We start from the raw sequence: 25,010 nt of genomic DNA on the forward strand, positions 1-25,010 counted from the left end.
CCGCCGGAAGACGCTCGCGCAGGCGCAGCGCTGACGGCCGATGTTAGGGACGCTGGGGTTAAGCTAACGGAATCGGTCAGACGTTTCGTCCAGTTTCCCAAGAAACATTACTTATGATATGGAAGAAAGAATAGTAGGCAAGCAGTTAGGAGAACTAGGGTTAGCCCGGATTCTGTTACTGTTTAGCTGTAAGAGCTTTTTTTTTTGGCAATGTTAAATTTGAGCCCTTTGTGCCAAGTTAAAGTGTTGTGCGTTTTACGGTCATGTTCTCATCTAATTCTTCCCCCAAATTTTTGAGATAAATACACTGATCCCCATTGTAGAGTGAGAAAACTGAGGCTCAGAAAGGTTGGACAAATTTTGTTCAAGGGCATGGGGCTAGGAAGTGTTCAAATTCAAGACTCCTTGACTACAAGTCACAGGCTACACTATTAACCATAAAAGATACTAAACCTCTCTTGCCTTCATTTTCTCCAGCTGAACAATATACATCACACCACTTTAGGGGAAGATTAGGGTCAGAAAAAAATGTCAATATTAAGTCGAAGCTATACTGCAGAATTTGTATATTACTATAGATACAACAGGAACAAGTACATGGATTTATCCATTTGAAAGGTCTCAGACCAACTTCTTAAGTCTAAGGTATAAATGCCTAGAAATAGAAAACAATTGAGGGGATTAGTATGACTGATAAGTTGAATCTCTTACTAGTGGCTTTCTACCATTACCTACCAATACTGTTTTTTCGAGTCTTAAGCTGAAACCTGGGACAGTACAGGATTGTCTCACTGTAAAGTCAAGTTAGATTTAATGGTCTTAGTCCCATTCCAGTTCTAAAACCCCATCTGCTGCCTTTTGTTTCTTCTGACTCCATGCTGCGTCATTTTCTTGTATAAGTTTTCTATGCAGCACTAAAAATGGACGAATGAGTGCTCCCAGACTACACTGGCCAGTGAAATCTTAAAGATGTGAAGAAATGCAATATATTTGTACGCTGGCACATTGCATCACAAAGGGCATACTCAATAAACCTTTCTTCCTTCCTCTTCCACCTTTAAATTTCAGCTTGCTGGCTGCAGGGTGAAGAAGATGCCAAGAGAAGAAAGTTCTTATGTCAAGGCATGAAGTAACAGGACTATCATAAAATCGAGCTCCTACAGGGAAAGCCTGGGTGTTTACTGGTAGTCATTAATACTAGCACAGAATATTTTTGGTTTTTCTCCCTCCTGGCAAATGGTAGGATTGCACTTCCCTTCCCCTTCAAGTTAGGCATGTGGTTAACCTTGGCTAGGAAATACATTTTTAAGAGCAATTCTCCATTTCCCTTTCCCCTTCTATGGACTTGCAATAGTGTCAGAAATTGTGGCAATACTCCTGAAAATGACAATACTCTATCAACCTCTATCACTACATGATGTGGAGCAGAGCCCCTTGTGGTTCCAACATGGATAAGTATGATTGAGAGAGAAACTTTTGCAGTTTCAAATAATTTGAGGTTTTAGGATTGTTCATTATAGTAGCATACTTAGCCTATCTGAGTGGGTTGAGACGAAATGAAGTTCTCGGCCTCAAAGACCAGGCAGGACCGTGGCCTCACAGCTGTACCTCATCCTTGTTTCCTTTGCTTGTTGATCTCATTCATTAGACAATTCCATGAAGCTGCGTATCTCTGCCACACTCACCAGTGTGTTTAGGAACACAAAGGTTTGTTGAGACAATGAATACAATATGTAACAGGAGGGCCACTATACTTGGCCCTGATCAATTACAAATTTAGTTACTCATGAGGTTTCAGGACATACAGCACGCCACAAAACACTGATGAACACCAACTATCCCCAAAGTTAGTGGCTTTAAGCACTTTATTTCTTCCAGTTCTGTCTGGTGCTTAATTGGTATGGCTGAAATAGCTGGGGTTTGGTTAGACTGCTCTCTTCATGACATTTCCCTTCTGTCTGGTGCTTCATTGATACAAATGAAATAGCTGGGGTTTGGTTTGGTGGCTCTCTCTACGTCACATCTCTTAGTAACCAGACCCAAGAAAATGTTGCAAGATGACAAGCTCCAGTGTGCAAGTGTATATCAAGTTTCAATTCATGCTGTGTTTTTGCATGTTGGCAATAAGTAAAAAGGTTTATTATGGTCTTTTTACTATGTCTCATTGCCCTCTCCATACCTTCGAACTTTACTTCCCTCCCTATCCCTTTTCCTTTGTTAATTCTCAGTAGTCAACTTTGCACAGCTTCTGAATATGCACACTCAGGGAGATGAATAACACTGTAGAAAACCCAAAATTGAATAAGTTTCGTAGCATTGTCTACATTAAATAGATGTTAGATGAATAATGTACTATACTTCAGATATAACAACTTAAAAAACAAAGTGTGATGAAACCACTTTAAATGACCTGTGAATGAAAGAGTGGGAAAGTCTCCAGTGTTCTTGTCTTCACCAGAACTCTCTATCAGAGTGACAGGAAAATCAGTGACAGAGCACCAGCCTCAACTAATTCTTAGTAAACTTTCTCTAAGCTTGCTATATTTTCAGTTCACCCTTTCCTGAGAAGGAAGGAAATGATTGTGTCAGAGAAGAATTTATGTCACTAAGAACTTATAAGAAAATCTACCAGAAGTGTACTCAAATTTATAATATCAAGCCACTGTTTCCAATATCAATGGAGACCTGAGGAATTTATTTAAAATAGATTTATTTATTCATATGTACATTCATTTTACATTATTATATTTTAACAGTCATCAAAAACTAAAGAGTTTTTAAGAATTTTTCAAAGTCCTGTACTGAAGCTTTGGCAATCTCTTGACAGAATATTTCATCGGGAATAGATACTAATTTGTCCAAAGAGATGTAGTTAGGTTTTACTGGATCATACTGTGCTCTTCCCAAATAGGTAAGAAACAAATGTCTTTCTTTGACTTTAAGCAGCTTTGTATTAAATACCTAGAAAATAAAAAAAAAGTTTTTTAAAAACACTGTGCCCTGAAAGATGAAAAATTAAAACTTACTTGGTTAAAAATTTTAATAGGTTAATATTTATAAAGTATTGAATACATGCTCAGTAAATATCATAAATGCTACAGGATTTTAATCCTATTGCTTCTGCTAAGAAACAGTTAAAAGGGACTCAAAACAATTATAAAATAAAGTCAAAGAACAACAACTTTTCCAGGAGAAAAGAGAGAATTTGTTAGTCTTAACAGCAAAGCTACAGGTTCCACTCAGACCTACTTACTTAATCAGAAACTTTGGGAGTGGGGTGCAGAAAACTGTTTTAACACGCCCTCCAGATGATTCTGATGTTTGCCAAGTTTGAGAATCATAAAATATCAAGGTCTACAGCATCAAACATAAGAGTTCACAATCTGTGAAGCTTCCCTATATGTGTATCTTTTTTTTTTTAATTTAAATTCCTGCTGTTATTTCTGTCCAGAATAAAAATGAAATGAATATAGTTTCTTTAAGGAGCAACTAGGGAAAGTATGTCTTACAGCCAACCCTGTAATCAAAACTCTCCAAAAATAGCGGTGGCAACTTTAAAAAGGAATCAGAAACAGGCTAAGTCCCTGTAGTCACTGCAAAAAAAAAGGGTGGATGGGAGATCTAGCCAGGCTTGAGATAGAGCCCTGAAGCTTGAGAGAGATCACCAAGACTTGTTAAGGCCCAAATGAACCACAGTTGGTATTATGTCTAAAATTCTTCTCTTGGCTATATTATGACACATTGGGAACACTTCATGGCATATAACTTCCAGGACTCTTTCTCTTTGTTCAAATGCAAACAAAACAGTAACACACCACTTCAAAAGGACATTATGAAACACAACTGCTGAAAACTAAATGCTCTGAAAACAGTGATTAAAAAATATACAGTATGCTTATTTAATATGGGGTTGACTTGTTTTTGGAACAAGACACCCCCTTTCTGTCCCTGCAAAAACAAATTACACGTTATTCTGCCTTTATTTTGGTCATTAAATTCTCGATGCCACACTGTTACTGCTCACAATATAAAAAGCAAAAAGGACATAGATGGAATTTTTTCTAAGTATGGCTCCTATGCAGACTCGTGGTCTACAAAATTATCATTCAATACAACATATAAATTCACATATGAATCTCAGCTTCCAAGGTGTTAACTATTAATTTCCTAAATATAATAACACTTTGAAAAATTTATATATTTCTCGAGTAGTTCAAGGTTACCTTATGATTAGAAATTTGTGTGACCTTTCAAGTTCAAAAGCTATAGCTTATATTGAGAGATAATTTCTTTCTTTTTCTATTTTTGTTGCTCTTGAACACCAGGGGTTACGTAGCTATTGTCAAAAAAAAAATGTAATTCTGTTCACGACACATGAAATTAACAGAAACTAAAAAAAAAAAAGACACTTGGCCTGAGAATTAAAATAACTGATCTTTGGTCCTAAAGTGAACCTCACCTTTGCCTTCATAGGAACACAGTGGGAGGGGAGAGAAAAGGTGTCAGGGGAGTCCTGGATACAACTTCTTTCCTCAAACTAGTGATTTCCTCATGTTCATTACCCTCAACACTGCTTTTGTTATATTTAATCTTCTATGATCTCTGCTCTCTGCAAGGACTAAATTAACCATAGTTAAGTCATACTTGCTCCCCCATTTTTAACTGCTCTTAAGACATATGTGTCAACCAGAACTGTTATTCGCATGAGAAAATCAGTTTCACCCCAGTGAGTTGTTAAAACACCAGCCCTCGATTTTTTTTTAAAGTCTGTATCAGTTTTCTTGGAGCTCTATTGACAGTTAAAAGATTTTTCCATTACTGAGCTTTTTATTTTCTGTTTTGTTTTACAACAATATGACCCAGACCCATAGGAGACTGAGAATCCCAATTTGGAAGTCACAGTTCTAGGACTGGGCTTTCCAGAAGCTGAAGTTGGGGTGCATTGGGGTGTTTGATGCATTTTGTCAGCTTATAGTTCCTTTATTTGGAAAATTTCTCTCCATATTTTAGACTACACTCATTCTTTGAGTGACAATTTCAATGTCGTTTCCTTAGAGTGGCAGCATATCCTAATGGTTAAGAGCAGGGAATTTAAGATTCAAATGTCAGAGTTCCAATCCTGGCTCTGCCACGTCACCTGAGTACCTCGAACAAGTTATTTAATTTCTTTATACTTGGTTTTTACATTTGTAAAATGGGCCTACCTCATCATATTGTTGTTATGAGGACTGAATAAGTCAATACACATAAAGCAGTAAAGAAAGGCAATCAACATTTGTTGTTATCATTTCTATGAGTTTCCTATCTAAATTAGCTGTGTAAGACCTATGGGTAAGACTCTTTACTACCTTTTACAAAATTTGTCTTCCACGCCAGATTACAACCTTAGTGTGGCCACACAGTGAACTGGCACAGGGTAGATGATAAATTATGAATTACAAGAATGATTAGACCTCTAGGGTTTGGAGGTGACAAGATCAAATTCCCTTATCATGGTCTATTGTCACTGAATGTCTACCAATTTAAGGGAAAAAAAAATTGGCATTGCCTTCTGTTTGGGGGGTGGGGTGCTTAGTCTGGGAATCGAACCCAGGTCTCCCATATGGAAGGCAAGCATACTTCCACTGAACCACCCATGCACCGTGGCATTGCCTTTTAGTTGAAGATTCTTTTACAATTGCTCCAAAAGCTAAATCTTCAGAAGACATTAATTTGTACAACTGTTGGCTGCTCACACTTTTATAGGGAATATATTCACATTTGGTTTAACAGGAAAATTCTATATGACAGGCAAACAGAGTTCTATTTGTGAAAGAACTGAACCAAATGCAATCTAGTTCTGAAAGTTGTATTCAAGGCCATGTTTCTTTTGCCTATTTTAAGAACTAGGACAGGAACACACCTAGCAAACAGAGCCCAGGGATCATCTTAACGAAATTCAATCTTTCATTTATCTGATGAACACTTATTGAATATCACATTAAAAAATAGGGAAGGATTACTTTTATGAAATTCAATTCTTTGTTCAACAAATTTTTACTGAGTGCCTACTAAGTGCGAGGTGTAGTTTTAGGCACTAAGGATTCAGGATAAGGTTTCTGCTGTAAGAGTTAACATTCTTGTCAAAAAGCAGATAATGTCTCTCACTAGATAAAGAATATCACCTTAGAAAATATTATTATGTCTTTGGCATGAGGGGCAAACTGGAACAGTTTTATGTTTTAGCAAGTCATTACAATATGGCTCATTAATTCATGGATTCAGATAGATTGTGGATAAAACGTGCAGGAGTTGAAAGAAGCTTTAAGAGAAATGATCCATTTCAAACAACTATTTCAAATTTAAATGGAGAAAAAGAGAGGAATATTTACAAATCCAAGAGAAATTTCTTCTGCCTGTTCCCTACAGATCAAACTAGTAACAATACATAGAAACCACAGCAAACAGATTAATCACGTATTTTTTTCCCAGGAGATGTACACGTGTCTTGGAAATTATAAGCATCTCATAAATAAATAGCACTATGCACCTGGACAGCAGCACTGACTGAAGGGCAAGTATGGCTTTTACAAAGAGAGATATGCGCTGCATTACCTGTGGGAACCTTACAATGATGTGGTGGGGAATCTTCATCACATTGTGCACATAATCAAAAGTCTCAGTAAGCTTCCTTTTATTTGCAGTTAACATCTTTGGGATTCTGGTGATCATATGTTGAATTTCATTGCGTTTAAAACCAAGTTCAAGATGATAAACCTAAAAAAAAGTAAAGTTGCTATGAATCATGAATAAAAATAAGCATTTTTGTTACTAAGCTAGAGGACACTGATTCTTTTTGGCATTTTAGAATCTGGGAAATTGATGCACCAATGGCCTCATGGGATTATAGCTTTCTACTTCTGGTGTAACCTGAATTTCAAACTCCTCTTCTGAGAATGAGAACATGCTGATCATCATGAAGATCACCAAAGAAGTTAGTTGTACTTGCGAAAAAAAATAATGATGGACATGATAGGGCTTGTCAGGTTATCTGCATGGGCCTTATACCAAATAGGCCAGCAGTAAAATTTTCAATGTGCTTTTTGGTTCCCGACCAAACTGATAAACATGGGATCTGAAAAACTGGGTGGCAACATTTCAGAGACAGATGATAAAACTAAATGCCCAAACATGGGTTAAGCCCTCTACTTGCTTTCATAATATGCTATGCTCCCCATGAATTATCTGCTTTGCATTTTATCTCCCCACTAGATAGTATGTTCCATGAGAGTGGGCACTATCGCCCCAACAGAGTGCTTGGGTAGATGTTCAATAAAAATTAATTCAACAAAGGATTATGAAACACTTTAAGCACCTCAGGAAATTGGCCTTATGTGATAATTTCAAAATATAATTACAGTTTTGTATCCTAGGTTGTCAGGTGACCTTGGCTTCACACTATTCTTTGGGAGGAGGGACAAGAAGAATAGGTGATATGTTCTGTTTTTGAGTTTGAGTTAGCAACTGGCACAGGGTGCTAAGGAGAGCAATGTGTAGGCCACTCCTCTCCTCACCGGTGTGCAGACACAGAATCTTTTGGATTCAGACCCCAAAACTTCTCAACTCCCACCAGGTTAAAATAAGTACCACCTATATACTTAGTCTATTACCTGAGAGTTATGGATGTCAATGTCTGTAAGGTGATTTACTCATACAACACCAGTGAAAATATTATTAACCGAAACAGATGCTAGACATTTATTATATCATTTCCTATTTTTTGAAATAAAATCTAAAACTCTAGTTTTCTTTAGATGACAACAGCAAAATCTATTCTCTTCAGAGGAAAACAGAAAATAAAGAAGCTGATTTCTCAAAAGCTTAAAATAAAGTTGTTGTACCTTCATATTTTCTTTCACGGGCTCTAGACTTCCAGTTAGTAGCCTTGGGAGACGAACCACCAGATCTCTAGTCTACAGTTATAAAAAAAACAACAATCTATTATTATTATTTGTGTATATTTAACTACTTTGGAAAACCAAGGGATTACCAAGAATACAAAGCTAAAATCTAAGATATGATCCAATCAGAAACATGCTAGGAACCCTGGAAATACATAAATTTAATGCTGTTTGAAGAAAATACAAATACTGAAAACAAAACTTTTAAAAGACTCAGTTTTGGGTGGTGCGACAGTGACTCAGTGGCAGAATTCTTGCCTGCCATGCCAGAGACCCGGGCTTGATTCCTGGTGCCTGCCCATGCAAATAAAAATAAAAACACTCAGTTTGATGGAATATTATAAAAAGACGTAGCTATATGTTTAACCTAGCAGGGTAATTCATTCTTGCATGGAAAACAGCAAGCATTTATAGGATTCATATGGGAGAAAAGTAAATTTAACATTTACGAAATGTACCTACATGGAAATATATGAATTCTCCCCCTTTTTACCTTCTTCACATTAAGTTCAAGTTCTTTCTGAAAAAATCCCAATCTGTTATCCAGCCTTTCCACTGAAAAACTCAGCAAAAACGGTGCATTTCTAATCATCTGTGCAACATCTGCCTTACTGAACTTTTTTGACTGTAGATAAGCCACCCTAGAGAAATAAAAAAATACATATATATGATAAACTTTACTAGTATCATGCTGACTTTCAAAGTAATAAGTTTATTAAAGTTAATAGACTCCAACACCAATATATAATTTATATAATTATATATCTATTTGGTGTGTGTGTGTATATATATATATATATATATATATATGTAAATTATAAACCAATATATAATTTAAGAAAATTATTCTGTAATAATGACCTCTCTATGGTTAAAACAAAACAAGAATCCACCCAACTCTAGAGTGGTTTCAATTTATACTTAAAAACAGAAATAACTCTGAAATCTGTTAAAACTTGATTTCGTTTTCAATTAATCTGATTTAGCAGTTGGTAGAAAAATTACCAGTAGCTTCTGTTTAACTCCAATTATTACTTTTTCTTTTCAGTTAAGAATGGAGAAACACAAATTAAGATGTCCAGAGCTCTATTTTGCAAAGAAAGACCCTTGCACATGATTGTAACTGAGGAAGGAATATTTTTATTTTAGAATATTTACTGAGTATACATTTTCATAAACCAGTCAATAATTTTTACTAGTCTTTTAAAATGTACTTTATTAACAACTGAGAAATTTTCCTGCTACATTTCTGGAAACGAATATAAGGTAATAAATTATAGATAGTTTGACTATAAATTAACATTGATTTTTTTAAATCTATAAAAGGCAGCTTTAATTAAATGCCTAAAATGTGCCAGGGGATTAACTTGTTTAATTCTCACCCAAAATACAAAACCCCCAAAAATCTGGGAGCCAGGTAAATATTTCCACATTATATGTGAAGAAATAGAGAATCAGAGATGTTAAATAAATTGTCCTAGATCATCAGCTCATTAAGTGACAGCTGAGATGTGAATTTAGGTATGCCTACACCTAAAGTCCATGATATTTCCATACTGTCTACCCAAGCCTGTATTTATATACAAATGAGTACTACTCCTTTAAAGTAGTTCCTTGGAGGTCTTAAGAGGAAAGATTAACTATATAAAAACAAAAAATGTCTGCATGACAAATAAAACATTATAAACAAAATCAAAAGACGATATGGACGATATGGAGAAAATATCTGCAACATGTCAGAGAAAGAACAATTTTTTTTTCTTTACAAAAAAAAAAGAAAAAGACCAATTAAAATGTGGCAAAGGACATGCAGTAGATCCTCCTTATTTGCAGATTCCATTGTGGATTCACCTACTCACTAAAATTTATCTGTAACCCCCATATCAATACTCTTGGTGCATTTGTGGTCCCATGGGCACATGCGCATGGTTGTGAAAAACCGGAGGCACAAGGCACCTGACGTGTATGTTCTCCACCAAGGTTGAACAAAGTGATGTTTTGCCTCTTTATTTTAGCTTTCATACTGTAAACAAGAGTCTTTTTGTGGTATATTAAGTGCCCTGTTTTTTCAGATTTTTGTACTTATTGTTGCTGATTTTAATATTTAAAATGGCCACCAAATATAGTGTTGAAGTGCTCTCTAGTGTTCCTGAGCACAAGAAGGCTGTGATGTGCCTTATGGAGAGAATATGAATTAGATAAGTTGTTGAGGTACGAGTTATAGTAGTGTTGCCTCTGAGTTCAATGTTTATGAACCAGAAATATTTTTTAAAGGTGTTTTGAACAGAAACACACATAAAACAGATTATGCATTGATTGGTTGACAATGTGACCAGAGGTTTGCAGAAACCTACCCCAGTATTTTCCCTAGAAGCAATGGTTCAGTATTCATGAATTCAGAGTTTGTAGCAACTTCACAGACCATAACTACTACTGAATAACAAGCAACGACTAGATACAGTTTATAGAAAAAGAAATGCAACTTAAAAATTTAAACTATGAAAAGATGCTCTTACATTTGATGCTCTAAACAAAATTACTTCCTAAACAAGACATTTTTTACCTATAAAATCAGCAAATTTCAAGTTTGATAACACTAATAGTGAGAATAAATGGGAAACTGGCACTTTAAATTGGGGAATTGGTACATTGTTAGTGGAAGTATAAACTGGAAAATAACATATATAAAGGACAATTTGGCAATATCTACTAAAATTACATATACACATACCCTTTCACCTAATATTCCACTTCTAAAAATTCTTCCTACAGATACACTCCCATATGTGAAAATGATGTACATACAGGCATACCTTGCTTTACTGCGCTTGCAGAAATTGTGTTATTTACACAATTTCTGGCAAACCTGCATTAGGGTCACAGAAAGATTTTAATTAAGGTATGTATATTGTTTTGCTAGACATAATGCTATTGCACACTTGACTGTAATATAGTGTAAACATAACTTTTATATGCACTGAGAAAACAAAAATATCATGTGACTTGCTTTATTGCAGTATCTCCTTTATTGTGGTGGTCTGGAAACGAACCCTCAATAACTCTGTGGTATGCCTGCATAAGGACAGTCACTGCAGCCTTGTTTATAATGACAAAAGACTGGAAACAACCAACCTCCATGTTTATCAAGGGGGACTGGATAGATCCATACTATGAATTATTACTAAGGTTAAAAAAATAAGCAAGTGCTAATAAACAGCAACCTCCAAGATACAGTTAAGGCAAAAATGTAATATCATGAATAATACACTACCAATTGTATATATGTGTGTATGTATATGCTGTATATAACAGAATATTCCCAGAAGGCAGAACAAAAAACTTGATAACAGTAGCTGCCTCCGCAGATAAGGGATAAGAGTAAGTTGGAAGATGGGTGGGCCACGGTGGCTCAGCAGACAGAGTTCTAGCCTGCCATGCCGGACACCATGGTTTGATTCCCAGTGCCTGCCCATGCAAAAAAAGAGAGTAAGTTGGAAAGTGCTTTAAAAAAAAGAGTAATAAAGCAAGATTCAGGCAAAAAAAAAGGCATACTTTATAAAAAAAAAAAAAAACAAAAGAGAAATTGGAGGGAGGAAGGACAACTTCTTTCTTTCAGTAACAAGAATCAGTATCTAATTAAAACATTATCAAAACCATTACCTCCATTGTGGTGATTTTTCTAATAAAAAGTCAAGGTAAGGCCCAACTAAAATAAATGCATTTAAATAAGTATTTTAAATTCACAGATTATTCATTTGAAAATTCTTATAAAGAATCAAGTAATTTTTCATATGTTTAGAATTTTCTGCATTGAAAAGAAAATGAGTGTATGAACTGAGTGCTGTTATAGGAATACTAGAAAATAAGATTGCTTGACATATCAGAGTCATAAACTAAATTCAATTAAATAAAGATTATCATGCTTATTCTACCACAGGCTATTTTTCATTGTTTATCCTTTTGAATAAAGGTTGATGCATCACCTATTGAAACATTCTTTCTTTTTTTAAGTTCTACAGCTTGATAGTTAACCAGATTTAGGAACCATTAGACATACTGTCTATATAAGGAGAGTACTTCTTAGTTGTTAGAAGTATGTGTGAGTTTAAGCTTATAACTTAAGCTCCCTTTAAGCTGAAGTTTCCTGCAAAGAATTAAATGTAAGGTGACAGTATGGTGCAGTAGTTAAGGGGACTCTAGAGTTTAACTGGTTTTGAATCCCAGCTGTTTCACTTACCAGCTGGGTAATCTTGGGCAAGTTATTTAATCTGTGCCTAACCTGTAAAATGGAGCTATTAATAATGGTGCATGGAATCTTTATAGAATCTTATCTAATGAACACCCTAGGTGTGCTTTATGATTGGCTGGAATGGTTTTGGTTGGGGTTTGGCAAGATGTTAATGAATTTTTAAAGCAACTTATTCCATAAATATTGACCCAGTAGTACATTGACATCATAAAAATAATAATGCATAGCTGAGTAAAGGAACTCTGTTTTAGATACTTAATTTATATGAAAGAAGGTCCACACACCACCACCCCCTCCAAAAAATAATAATATTCATACTAATTTCAATAGATCCTTATTCAGCAGTCTTAAAAAAATAACCTATACATATATTTCCTCCATAATCGATTCTTGGGTTATGTGAGAATCATTCTGAAGCCTTACCTTATTTTAAGATTTTCAAGGTCTTCAGAGAAAATGGCATGGTTTTTAGTTAGGAATGCTCCCAGCTGGTTATCCTCTATACCCAAATCTTTAAGAAACAGGAGTAATTTCTTAATGTCTTTCTCAAAATCCAGTCTCAGAAGGTGGTTGGCTGCGTCAGGATGTTTTTCTATCTTGGACAAATCCACCCCTAAAATAAATTACACACACCGCTGGAAGATAACTGCTTGGCTCAGGCATTAAACTTCATCCACATAAACAAAATAAATTACTGATGTAGATCAATGATCAATCCAAAGGAGAATCCAAACAGACCAATAGAATTGTCCTAATATTTTTGTTTGCAGAGATAAAAATAAATTAAAATGAAAACAGAGTATTTATTTCAATGCAAAGTGTAGAAGAAAACCAAGCATTTGCCTAAATTTCCCTTTAAAACAAAATCAGTAAGTCATATTGTCCTAGGACCATCATCTTTACGTTTTTTTTTTAAATTATCATTTGAAGGATGCTATGAGCCCTTGCCCTCCATAACAACAGTTCAACTGATAATTTCAGAGTTACAAACCCAATGAATAAATTATTACTTTCCTGAAGTTATCATTTTCTTAATTATAAGCATATGCCTGTGATTCCTTCCCAGAGGGAATAAAATGACCATGTCACCCATCATTGTAATCTCCAGATATTCAACATTAAGACAAGTCTCTTGAAGGAACGCTGTAAATGTGTGAGTGAGAATGAACGAACATATACAGCCCTTAGGTATGGAACAAAGAAGAATACACACAAACCTACAACCTTTACTTAACTGCAGTTAATCTAATGAAACAAGGAGAAGGAGAGATCAAGTAAGAAGGGAGAGAAATCAAGTTGTTTTTTAAAAGCATTCTACATTTTGTTTTGTATAATTAGATGTCAGCATTAATTGGGCAGCGAATGAAAGCAACCTATAATTCAAAATTTTCATAAAAACTGAGCATTTTATTCTTTTTTTTTCCTTGTATCTTATAGCTTTGAAAACAAAATTAGGGCAGTGCGATGGTGGCTCAGTGGCAGAATTATCGCCTGCCATATTGGAGACCCGGGACGGTTCCCAGAGCCTGCCCATGTTAAAAGAACAAAAACAAAACCAAAATTAAATATGAATAGGAAAGGTGTACTCTATATGTTTAGAATAAGCATTTGAAGCTAATGTAAAACCTTAAGTTTAGACTCAAATTTCACATTCTTAAAATAAATTCCTCAGATGAAAAATAACTCTCCCAAACCAATTTCTAGATGCAACTGTACAGTCTTAAATAAAAAACTATTAGATCTAAATATTCTTGATTTTAAATAGGTAGTTACATAAGATGGCCAGGAACAGAAAAGTAGATTAAACATATGCAGAGAATGAAGTTCAGAAACAAACACAGGGTGAACTAAAAATAGAATATATACTAATAAAAGCATTTCAAATATATGAGAAAAAGATGGACTGTTATTTAAAATATATTGGGATGGGGTGCATGGGTGATTCAGTGGTAGAATGCTCGCCGTCCATGTGGGAGACCAGGGTTTGATTTCCAAACACACCCCACTACCCCACTACCAGCCCCCCCCCCCCACAAAAAGAAGAAAAGAGAGAGAGAGAAAGAGACACACACACATATACACACAGCACTGGCTATTTTACATTGGAAAAAAAAAAGGAAAAACTTTTGCTGTATCTTACACAAAAATTAAATCCAAATAATCTAAATGTGTATCAATTCTAAAATAATAGAAGAAACCAGAATTTTAAAAAATCATATTGGAAATGAGATTTTTCTAAATATGATACTACAAACATAAAGGAAAATACATGTTTGACTACATAGAAATATAAAAGCTATATATGGCTTTCTGTAGGATATATATTTGTATAGACCAAGGTCTGGAAAGCTCGTCAATGATTTGCTAATAGTGGCTACCTTTGTGAAGTGGAACTGGTGACGGAGACAGGACAAGAAGCCTTTCCCTTGTAACATTACTTGCAATTTTAACAATTAGATGTAATTCTTTTATAATTTAAAATTAATAATATTAAAAGAAAAATAAATGGAATTATTGGGTAAATGAATAAACAGTGGAAACTGGTTCCATAAATCTGTGATAAATGGGGGAGGGAGTTCTTCAAAATTAACATAGAGGGCTTAGACCTCAAATTTAACGAAATATTACAGCTTACATGTGTTGAATTGCCTTGCTCAGCATGAGCTGTCACACCCTGACTGTGCTGAAACAGAAGGCCTGAAAAGATTCTTTTTAATAGCAGTGGGAAAGCAGAATCTTACCAGGAAAGCACACTGCTGTCAGTACAAATCACTTGGGCTCACTCATGATTTCATTAACTTGAAACACATTCACTGAATGCCTTCTATAGACAAGACACTTCTGTTAGGCACTGGAGACATAAAAAATTAATATATTATTGATTCTAACCTCTAGGTGATTTTAGTCTAAGTTGACCTTATCTCATCAGTTCAGTAACTACAAATATTACAACTGTATTCAGTTATGGTTACACTGGTAGGCAACGGAAACCCCCCACAAAATTCAAATGAAAAGAACTTTAATGATGGGACACTATATAGTGGTGCGAGCAGAGTCCAGGGAACAAACAACAGAACTTGTCTGACTAAAGAAACAAAAGAGAAAAAAATGTACTATCAGAGCCCAGAGGGAGCTGGGAGATAGTAAAGAAAGGGCTGCTGGGTAGAAGCTGTTGTCATGGAGGCAATTACATGATCCAAATCAGGGAGGGTAAAAAACACCCCCAACAGCTTTCTATCTTCTCCTGCAAGTGCCTCCCATTGGCTGAAGCCACCCAGAAGCCAGCTGGCAAAGGAGTCCTAATGATACAGTGCAGAGGGGTAAGCCACCTGGGACTGAACAGGCACAGAAAAGCAGAAACAGGATCTGGGAAGTAAGGAGAGAATAATAAGCACAGTTGGCACACAAAATGTTGTCTGACAATGCAATCATGATTCTTTTAAAATACTGTCATTTAAGTTCCTTCTAAGACATGCTGTTGAAGTATCAGCACATAGATGAAGGGATGGCTAAAATATATTCCATAGTTGAGTGGATTTCCAGTTCTGAGTGGAATTCCACAATTTTGAGTATAATTATTTAAAGGTACTGATCATGTTTTATGTTTATCTTGTGTCACCCATAGCACCTACTACAGGCTGGGAAAGCTGTTCCAAAAGGACTAGTGAGAGAGCCAATGTCATCCTTCTCCCTCTGTTGAACCCATAAAGCACATTATCTGTATCTTTCCTGTGGGACTTATCACATTTTACCTTTCATCCTTGCATTTCAGTTATTCTTATTTATGTCTATTTAGATGCTTCTGAAGACTTGAAACTTCTTGAGAACAAAGGCATTTCCCAATACATTTGGGTAACTTGCATAGTAATAGATGAATAAATGATTACCAATGCAGTGTCATTAGTGTCAAGAAAGAAGTAAGCAGGTGGTGAAGTAAGAGCCCAGAGGAGGGGAACTCTGTCTGGATGATCAGAGGAGACATTTTAGAAATTACACTTACATTCTCTAGCTGTCAGAGTTGGTCAACCAAAGGAGGATACTGGCAAGAAATGAAGCTGAAAGGGTAACCAGGGGTCAAACCGTGAACAGCTTTGATTCCGTAGAAGGTTTTGAAAGATTTTAAGGAGGTCACTGACATAGCCAGCACAACATTTTATAAAGAGCGCTAACACTAAAGATGTTATCAGGGACAATATTGCTGGGAAGAAGACTATTAAGTTAAGAAATGCCTGCAGTCATTCAGTGGAAAATGAGGACCTTAACTAAGGCAGTGACTACAGACTAGAGAATGGAGAAGCAGATGGATTTGAGAGATAGAGAAAACAGAAACCATAAGATTTAGTGGCTAAATTAGGTGTGAGGAGTGAAAGAAGAAAGCAAGAATCAAGGATGACTCGTAAAGGTTTCTAGAGAAGCAAAGGCTTTTCTTTTTCCCTCATCTTATAAAAATTATTCCTCAAGGGGAACGAGAAACAAAAAAATAAACTTCTCTGATGAAACAAGATTTATCTATAACCTCAAATCACAATAAATGAAAACAGATGAAAGAGTGGTAATGGACTCAACAGACAGGAGAAAGAAGAAACGCAAATGAGAATTCTGATAAGAAGCAAGTTGATACTATAAAAAACTCAAAAAGGCTCAGAAATTGGAGTCACCAGATATTGAAAAAGTTGGGAGTGAGAACAGGCTGAAAACAGGGAGACAGGATAACACTGTAAAAGTGTTCCTTACCTATCCTGTTCCACTCAATCCCTAGTAAAAGGGAGGCTTATTATCTGGGAAAAATCAAATAAGTTAATGGGCAAAGCATAAGGTTACAATGAGGATTCAATTTAAGGTTGCATGTGAGATCCCCTGGCTATATAGGGTTGATTGTACGGTAAACTGTTCTGAGAGGCATTTAGAAGGTATGGGAAAATTCAGCCTAGGAACAAAGAAAACTAATCAAATGAAAAACAAGGCAATTGAGTCTAGGAAAATGAAAAGTTGTACAGGAAGAAAAGCAATCATAATACACTTTTGGAAGAGCAGCAAGCAATGTTTATAGTCATAATGTAATCACTGACTAGTGACTAATTTAAAAATTATAATATAACCTAATTGGGAGAATTGAAGAGAATAGGAGAAAAGTACATGCGTATGTATAAGACATCAACTGATGAACCAAGCAACAGTACTATAAATAATTACTTAAAAATTTGAAAGATAAATACAAACAGAGATAACAATAAAAGTTAAGCAGATAAGCCTGGGGAATGGGATGCAAAGTCTGGAAGGATGAAGCATGAAATACAATTTTTCATGATAAATCTTTTCTCACTGCTCAAATTTTGCTTCCATTTATATACGTACTTCGATATAGATCTATTAAATATTTTAATTTAAAAAATAAGCAAAAAGTAAATGGAGTGTACAGACTCAAGAGGTACTTGTAGTTTGTGCAGACTTACCTAGAAGCACTAACTTCTGCAGAGTCTCAGAATGATCCACATAATCTCGAAGTGTGGATGAAACTGGGGGCAACAGAGGGTCTGCAATAATTTGAATAGCCTCCTTCTCAGAAATTGGTTGCAAAGGAGACAATGGAGGCAAATCTTCCAGTTCTTTGAAGCCAGCCACATGGAAGGAGAGAAGCAAGTTAGGTCTCCAACCTGCACAATAAAACAATTTCTACAAAAACCTCTTCCCTAGTTGCTTCTTTCACTGGGTAAATCTTGGGATCATTTCTGATTTTAAAATCTAAGAAGTTCAAGTATTTTCTAAGAGATAAGGTTACAACTATTTAGACAGACTGTTTCTCCAAGAAATTTGTTATTTTCAAGGTACACAATTTCTTTCCTTCCTTTCACTTTTTTAAATTTATTTTTTATTGATGTATATTATATATTCACATACCATGTAATCATCCAAAGTGCACAATCAATGGTTACCAATATTCTCCTTATTTTTAACCAACATGTAAGAATAAAGATCTTCAGCTGATCTTGAAGTACATTTTCAATGGGTCTACCATACCTTACCTGGTCAAAAGTATAACATATTACTATCAATCTGAATTATATGGGTCAAAGTCATCACATCCTGAAATGTCTTACTTTTGATCCTATCCCCTGCTTTCCAGTCATTCTCAAACTTATCTTTAAGAGAACTTCTATGATTCTGTTTCTATCATCTGCTGTCCTTTGCTAAGGATGTGAGCCTGGTCCTTCTTTAAATTGTAGCAGGCAGGCCTTCCCCTCTTTCTAGTTCAGCTGTGCTCTCTGTGGAAAATCCCCAACCCCCCTCTCCCTGCAGGCAAGCAAGATAAAGCACACCTTCTGGTATAGAAACCCCCTCCCCTAGCCTTCAGGAACTGGTGAAAATGCACGTAGGCAAAAGAAGACATTCCTGGGATGGGGGCTCCTCCATGGTTCAGCTCTGAACCATTCTCAACTTAAATCGGCCAATTGTTTACCTTGTCTTTAACATGTCAAAGAGTCTATAAAAACTAAGGTTGCCTTTTGTTCAAGGCTCAGACTTTTGAAGTGACTCAGCTGGGCCCTCGTGCACACGAGCTAATAAAACCTGCTTCCAGAAACTACGGATCCTTAGTCTCAGCCTGTTCTAGCTTCGTGGAATGTTCCTGGAGGCCTGTGGCCTCGTTCCTGGTTTTCGCACTACAAAATAGCCTTGAATCTGAGAGCTATTTTTTTCTTTCTAATGAAACACAGTACGGAAATACTGGGAACTGAAACCTACCTTAAGCTAAGGAATCAGGGCTGTGATCTTTTGTTCCATTTTTGCCTCTGATCACCATCTCATCCTCATTTTTTAATGCCAGCCTCTCCTCCCCACACCTCAGCTTCTCTCTTTCATGTTCTATTTAACCTAATAGTATCTCATTTGTGAGGAAACATTTCTGTCTATTATGTAACAATGTTTCTTATTACCACCTCATTCCTCCCCCAAAATATTAAATACCTTTAAACAAGAATTCAATATCAAGAACTTTATTTCTTTCAAAATCTTTAACAGGACTTTGTTGATTAGGTACCTTTTTCATTTTTTAATTCTCCACCAGTTTCAACCAATGAGAACAAAAGATTTTCCAAAGACAGAACTGCCAATTCACTTTTGTAACTCATTTTCAGGTAGAAAACCACATGGCGTGAGGAAAGTAAAAAGGTCTAAAAGTAACCATCATAACACTTATACGCATGTCTACAGTTTTATGCTTTAGAGGCCTGAAAGGGAAAAACCATCTCCTTCAATCCCAACTAGCAGTAACTCTTGTAAATTGAACATTCCTGGGGTGGGAGAAAAAGAATTTGCACTTTGTGTCTAAGGCAAGTTAACTGAGGAAGTAGATACAGGAAAATTGTTGTTAAACCTTGCTTTGCTTTTGTCAATTAAGTTTCTGAATTTCTGAAGCTTCAAACATTCTACTTATTTGATGACTTGCCATGGTATCGTTTTTCTGATAAATTGTCTTTGATTTATAATTTTAAACTGGTCACTCAAAAAACATAAACCAGAGAAGGAAAAAACTGAAAAAAGTCCAAAGCCTCATTGAAAGGCACTGTTAAAATGAAAAGACAGGCCAGACTAACAGGAAAATTATACAACACATTTGATAAGGAACTAGAATCCAGAATAAAGAATTCCCATAATCCAGTAATAAAACAAAGAACTCACATAAAATAGGCAAAAGATCTGAAGACACTTCACCAAAGAAGTAACACAGATGACAAATAAGCACATGAAAATATGCTCAACTTCATCAGTCAATAGGGAAATGCAAAGTTAAACCATAAGATAACACCCTACAATATAAGAATGGCTAAAAACAACGACAACAAAAACCACCAAACAACTTGACAATACCAAGTGCTGTGTAGGACACAGAGCAAAACGAAGTCTTATACACTGATGGTGGAAATGCAAAATGATATTATCATTTCAGAACAGTCTGGCAGCTTCTTATAAAGGTATACATTCATGTATACATACAAATCTGGTAATACCACCCCTAGAGTAATGGAAACATAGGTGCCCATATAAAAATCTGAATGAACACTTGTCAGGGCTTTATTCATTATCGACAAAAACTAGAAACTCAAAAGTCTTTCAACTGATGAATGGATAAACAAACTGGTACAGTCATATAATGGACTACTACTCAACAAGGAATGAACTACTGAGACCCCCAACAACACAGATGAATCTCAAATGCATTACCCAAAGTAAAAGAAATCAGGCTACATACTATATAATTCCATACATATAACATCTTGATAAAGAAAAAGCCATGGGGACAGAAAAGAGATTGGTGCTTGCCAGAGGCTGGGGATGCAGGGAGAGGACTGACTGCAAAAGAACACAAGGGAATTGTTTTGGGTCCTATATACTGGTCTATTTGTTGATTGTGGTGACTGTTACCATATGCATCCATCAAATTCACAAAACTATATCCCCCCAAAAAAGGTTAATTTTATTTGATGTAAAATATACCCTAATAGACATAATTACTGAGAAAAGACTTTTCTTAAAATAATCTAATAAAAATATTTAGAACACAAATGATAGATGATGTAACTATAAAATAATCTTATATATATTAGTCTACAAGCTTTTTTGTAAATCAGTAAAATAAAGGCATAATAAAAGTAAATGAATGGAATTGGCATTGCTCTTTGGCTTGCTTGGCACAAGATATGATCTAAAATGGACTAGCAGGATGTAAACTCGTAGCTCTGTTCGATCTAGTAAAGGCAGGGAGGGAGTTGTTTACTTTCCTGAAAGTACAGAATTACCTTCTAAAGACAGATCAGAATCAAAGTTGGGTGTCTTTTGTGTCTTCTGTGACTGTTCATTCATGGAAGGAAGCAGGGTGCTTTGGGCAGAATTACTCTGTTGCCTATGTGAATTGGTAGGCTTGAAACCATTCCATAAGGAGGAAGTCCTGTAAGTCTTAATTCCCCACGGGAGTATGCAATTGTCAGAAGACATCAGAGGTGCAGCAGAAGAGCCCTGCAACAATGTTCTTCCTGGTCTCAGAACATGTTTGCTGAGTTGTGTAGCACTAAAGAAGTCACTCAATTTAATTGAGTTGAACCATCTGGGTATCTGCTGGGCTGATAGGGCCATTTTTCTTAAAGTAGCCTACAAAAGAAAAATATAACCATGAAAGAAGACAGATTTAATTTACTTAAATGTTTAAAACAGTATTCAAACAGCAATATGATACACTGGAAGGTATCATTTTATCTTTACTTTCTTTTTTTGAAAGTGCCATTTTAAGTGAAGGTGTTTAATGAGTTAGATGACTAATGCAGTCAGGTGTTTCTGAAGTAGAGGAAAAGCCAAAAATAAGGTAGTCTTCATTACAGACCATACAGAACTTCTGAACAGGAAATACAAGCATATACTTTATAATTCAAAAACAAAAAGCAAAATTGCAATTGTAAGAAAAACATTTTAAACAAAAATCTAAATGTTCAAGTTATGTTAAATCTAATACTCTCTATTAATTTAATCATTAAAAAAAAAATAAAATAGGGCAATCACATATCCTTAAAACTTGAAGGACATTTAAGCAGCAGAGTGCTGATCAAAATAATATAATTATTCAAATGCTATTTTATGTCCTATAAATTCATCACAAAATAAAAAAAGAAAGCAATCCACTGTCATAAGTGACTCATCAAAATATTATCATTGCCATATAGAACAGTAAAAGCTGTTTTTTGCTTCATACTCAGAGCTGAACATTGTGATTATGTCACAAAAAGAGCCGTTCCTTAGTTTTGTCATCTGCTTTACTGCAGAAAAAAGAGAAAGCCTTCAAAAAGAAAAGATTAAAACAAGCAAGTAGAACAAAGTGATAGAAATAAGCAATCAGCAATGAAGGTATGCATATTTTAAAAGAAAAAGTAGTTGCTTTTAAAAAGCTTTCATCAGGAAAGGCTCTCACTACTTCAAATTCAGGGTATATGAACGAATTTTATATTTAGCCCAACTAAGCTAGGAAAATAAATTCAATGCCCACAATTTCACATCAAATAAAACAATACATATAAAACACTTAGCACCAAGTTGAATTCTTGATATTCTCACAAGCAGTGTGGACAACAAAAGCTATAGGCTGAGCCCCCAGTCTTGGGGTTTGTTCATATGAAACTTAACCCCACAGGGGATAGGTCAAGCCTACTTAAAATTAAGCCTACAAGTCACCCCCAAGAGAACCACTTTTGTTGCTCAGATGTGGCCTCTCTCTCCAGCCAACACAGCAAGCACACTCACCACCTTCACCCTGTCTACGTAGGACATGACTACCAGGGGTGTGGATCTTCCTGGCAGCGTGGGACAGAAATCCCAGAATGAGCTGAGATTCAGCATCCAGGGATTGAGAAAAACTCTAGAATGAGCTGAGACCCAGCATCAAGGGATTGAGAAAACCTTCTCCACAAAAGGAGGAAGAGTGAAATGAGACAAAGTGTCAATGGCTGAGAGATTCCAAACAGAGCCGAGAGGTTATCCTGGAGGTTATTCTTATGCATTAAGTAGATATCACCTTGTTATCCAAGATGTAATGGAGAGGCTGGAGGGAACTGCCTGAAAATGTAGAGCTGTGTTCCAGTAGCCATGTTCCTTGATGATGATTGTATACTGTATAACTTTCACAATGTGACTTTGTGATTGTGAAAACCTTGTGTCTGATGCTCCTTTTATCTACCTTGTCAACAGATGAGAGGAACATATGGAATAAAAATAAATAATAGGGGGAACAAATGTTAAAATAGATTTAGCTTGAAATGCTAGTGATCAATGAAAGGGATCAGTAGGGGTATGGCATGTAAAATTTATTGTTTGTTTGTTATATTTTTCTGTTGTCTTTTTATTTCTTTTTCTGAATTGAGGCTAATGTTCTGGGAAATGATCATGATGAATACGCAACTATGTGATGATATTGTGAATTGCTGAGTGTATGTGTTGGGAATGTTTGTGTTTCTTGTAATTTTTTTTAATTAATAAAAAATTAAAAAAAAACACTTAGCACAGGATCCAGCATATGGAAAATGCTTAACGTCAGGGTATTGTTGCTTACACAATCAAATACAAATAAATTCTGTCAACTTAATTTTTGCAAACGACTTTTTGGTTTATCTCCATAATGGAATTCAGCTTTGTTTATGCTCCGAATTAGACCAATTATCTGAGGGCCTATCCTCCTGGAGATTCGTAATTTATGGAGGTTTGATGAAAGAGATTTATAAAAGTGAAAGTCTCACTGCCATTCTGAAATAAGTATTCACAAAATCCTTGCCAGCAGGCTTAAAAAAAATTTTTTTTTGGATAGAAGTGACTTGTCAAGTTTTTTCTCAAACCTACAACACCCATTCTCTGCACAACAAAGTCATAAGGGCACCAACTGAAAGACAGAAGATCTCAGTCATGTTACTTTGACAAGAACAAGTTTCTTGTGGCAGTCCAGCATAATGCACGGCCCATGCTGGGAGGTCAGCAACCATCCCTTACATAAGAAACATTTAGTGTACAAGATGATTATGATTCCTGTCAGCTCTAAAAGTTTCCAACTCTTAAGATGCCTAAGTATTTCATCTACTTGAAAACAAACTTCTGATATCCCAAATTCCCTCTTCAGCCTTTCCAGACTCAAGTTAGTACCCCTCCCACATCAGGCAGGATGAATCTTCATATAAATTAAAAGGCATTTGTGCATATAATTAATGTTTATCCTTCTATTTTAATTTACAACTGCACTTTCTTTTCCACATCATCATTTCACTCTGTCCAACTTAACAACTGAATAATTGTTCACTCATGAGAACAGAGCAGCGGCTCATCTCAGAATCCACCTCGCAGCAGCTATTCTCCACTAGTCCAGATGTCTGTTGAATGGCAATGTATCAACAGTAACTATTACTTGCCCACCCAGCATGCAAAGAGGGGAATCCATTTGCATACCAAAAAAGTGACGAAAATAGTTCTTCTAACAATGGCAGGACGATTAAGAAAAATTCAAGTCCTTTAAAATACCAGATAGTTCTCAACACTGCAAAGTATTTCGGCGGGAATAGTAGTTGGCACTGAAACACTGCTGTTTCAAGGGTTCAAAATTTCTAGCTTTGTAGGGCTAATATGTGGAATGAGGCTACTAAGGTGGGGAAGGGTAAGCTTCGTAATAAAAGGGCCTCCCAAATAAAACTTTACGCCCTCCCTAGGTCATTTTAACAAGTCAGTTTCAGTTCCCCATACTCAACTTCCGTAGGAAGCCCATTTGCACTTTGGGCTTCCTTCAGCGTCCTCCGCAAAATGCGGTAATTAACAAGTTTCCGTCAGATCAGCCAGGGAAAAAAAAGGAAACAAAAAACAAAACCAAGCGCCCTCAACTGGGCCGCAAAGATCCAAAGGCAGTGATGTTCACTGCGTGGATGAGGCAGGGTAGCGGGGTGCGGCCTTGTCGCCGGTGCTTCGGGAACCAGAAACGGGCCGGACCCCAGCCTCTCCCGCTCTGGCGGTTCCTAACTTTACCTTGTGGCGAGGCCTGGGCCTTGTCGCCTAAACCGTGGTGGCCGCCCGGAACGCCCGGCCCGGGTCCTGTGCCCAGGAACCTCACATCAGCTCATCCGCCGGCAGGCCCCGCGCCGCCGGCGTCCGGACACCACGTGGGCTGCGGCCCGTCTGGGCGAAACCATTTGTGAGGCTGCGCGGGGGGAGAGAGCGGGCGGCGGTCCGATAGAGGAAAGAGCCCACTGAGAGTCAAATTCCCTTCTCTGCTTGCTCTTCTATCAAACCTCATTTTGTGTGAGTCCGAA

At 36.3% G+C, this 25,010-nt stretch overlaps 1 protein-coding gene across 1 annotated transcript; it reads right to left on the reverse strand.

The window, feature by feature from the left end:
- Positions 1-2,687: 2,687 nt before the first annotated feature.
- MTERF3 (mitochondrial transcription termination factor 3) lies at positions 2,688-24,860 on the reverse strand. Its single transcript, XM_077167274.1, has 8 exons — positions 24,727-24,860; positions 20,985-21,333; positions 17,643-17,795; positions 12,613-12,802; positions 8,434-8,581; positions 7,881-7,952; positions 6,595-6,756; positions 2,688-2,961 (listed from the first exon to the last, which is right to left on the reverse strand). The coding sequence occupies exons 2-8, from the start codon at positions 21,316-21,318 to the stop codon at positions 2,767-2,769; spliced, it is 1,254 nt and encodes a 417-aa protein (XP_077023389.1). The 5' UTR covers positions 21,319-21,333; positions 24,727-24,860; the 3' UTR covers positions 2,688-2,766.
- Between the last annotated feature and the right edge of the window lie 150 nt (positions 24,861-25,010).

Source organism: Tamandua tetradactyla, chromosome 6 (assembly GCF_023851605.1).
Source record: "Tamandua tetradactyla isolate mTamTet1 chromosome 6, mTamTet1.pri, whole genome shotgun sequence".
In the NCBI taxonomy this organism is placed as follows: Eukaryota; Metazoa; Chordata; class Mammalia; order Pilosa; family Myrmecophagidae; genus Tamandua; species Tamandua tetradactyla.

Excerpts from the sequence above, each read along its gene's own strand:
- MTERF3 (XM_077167274.1), bottom strand. The coding sequence starts at position 21,318 with ATGGCCCTATCAGCCCAGCAGATACCCAGATGGTTCAACTCAATTAAA. Across the intron at positions 17,796-20,984 it reads TTCTGATCTGTCTTTAGAAG|AACTGGAAGATTTGCCTCCA; the intron begins GTAATTCTGTAC and ends CTGGCTTCAAAG. Across the intron at positions 7,953-8,433 it reads TTGAACTTAATGTGAAGAAG|ACTAGAGATCTGGTGGTTCG; the intron begins GTAAAAAGGGGG and ends TTATAACTGTAG.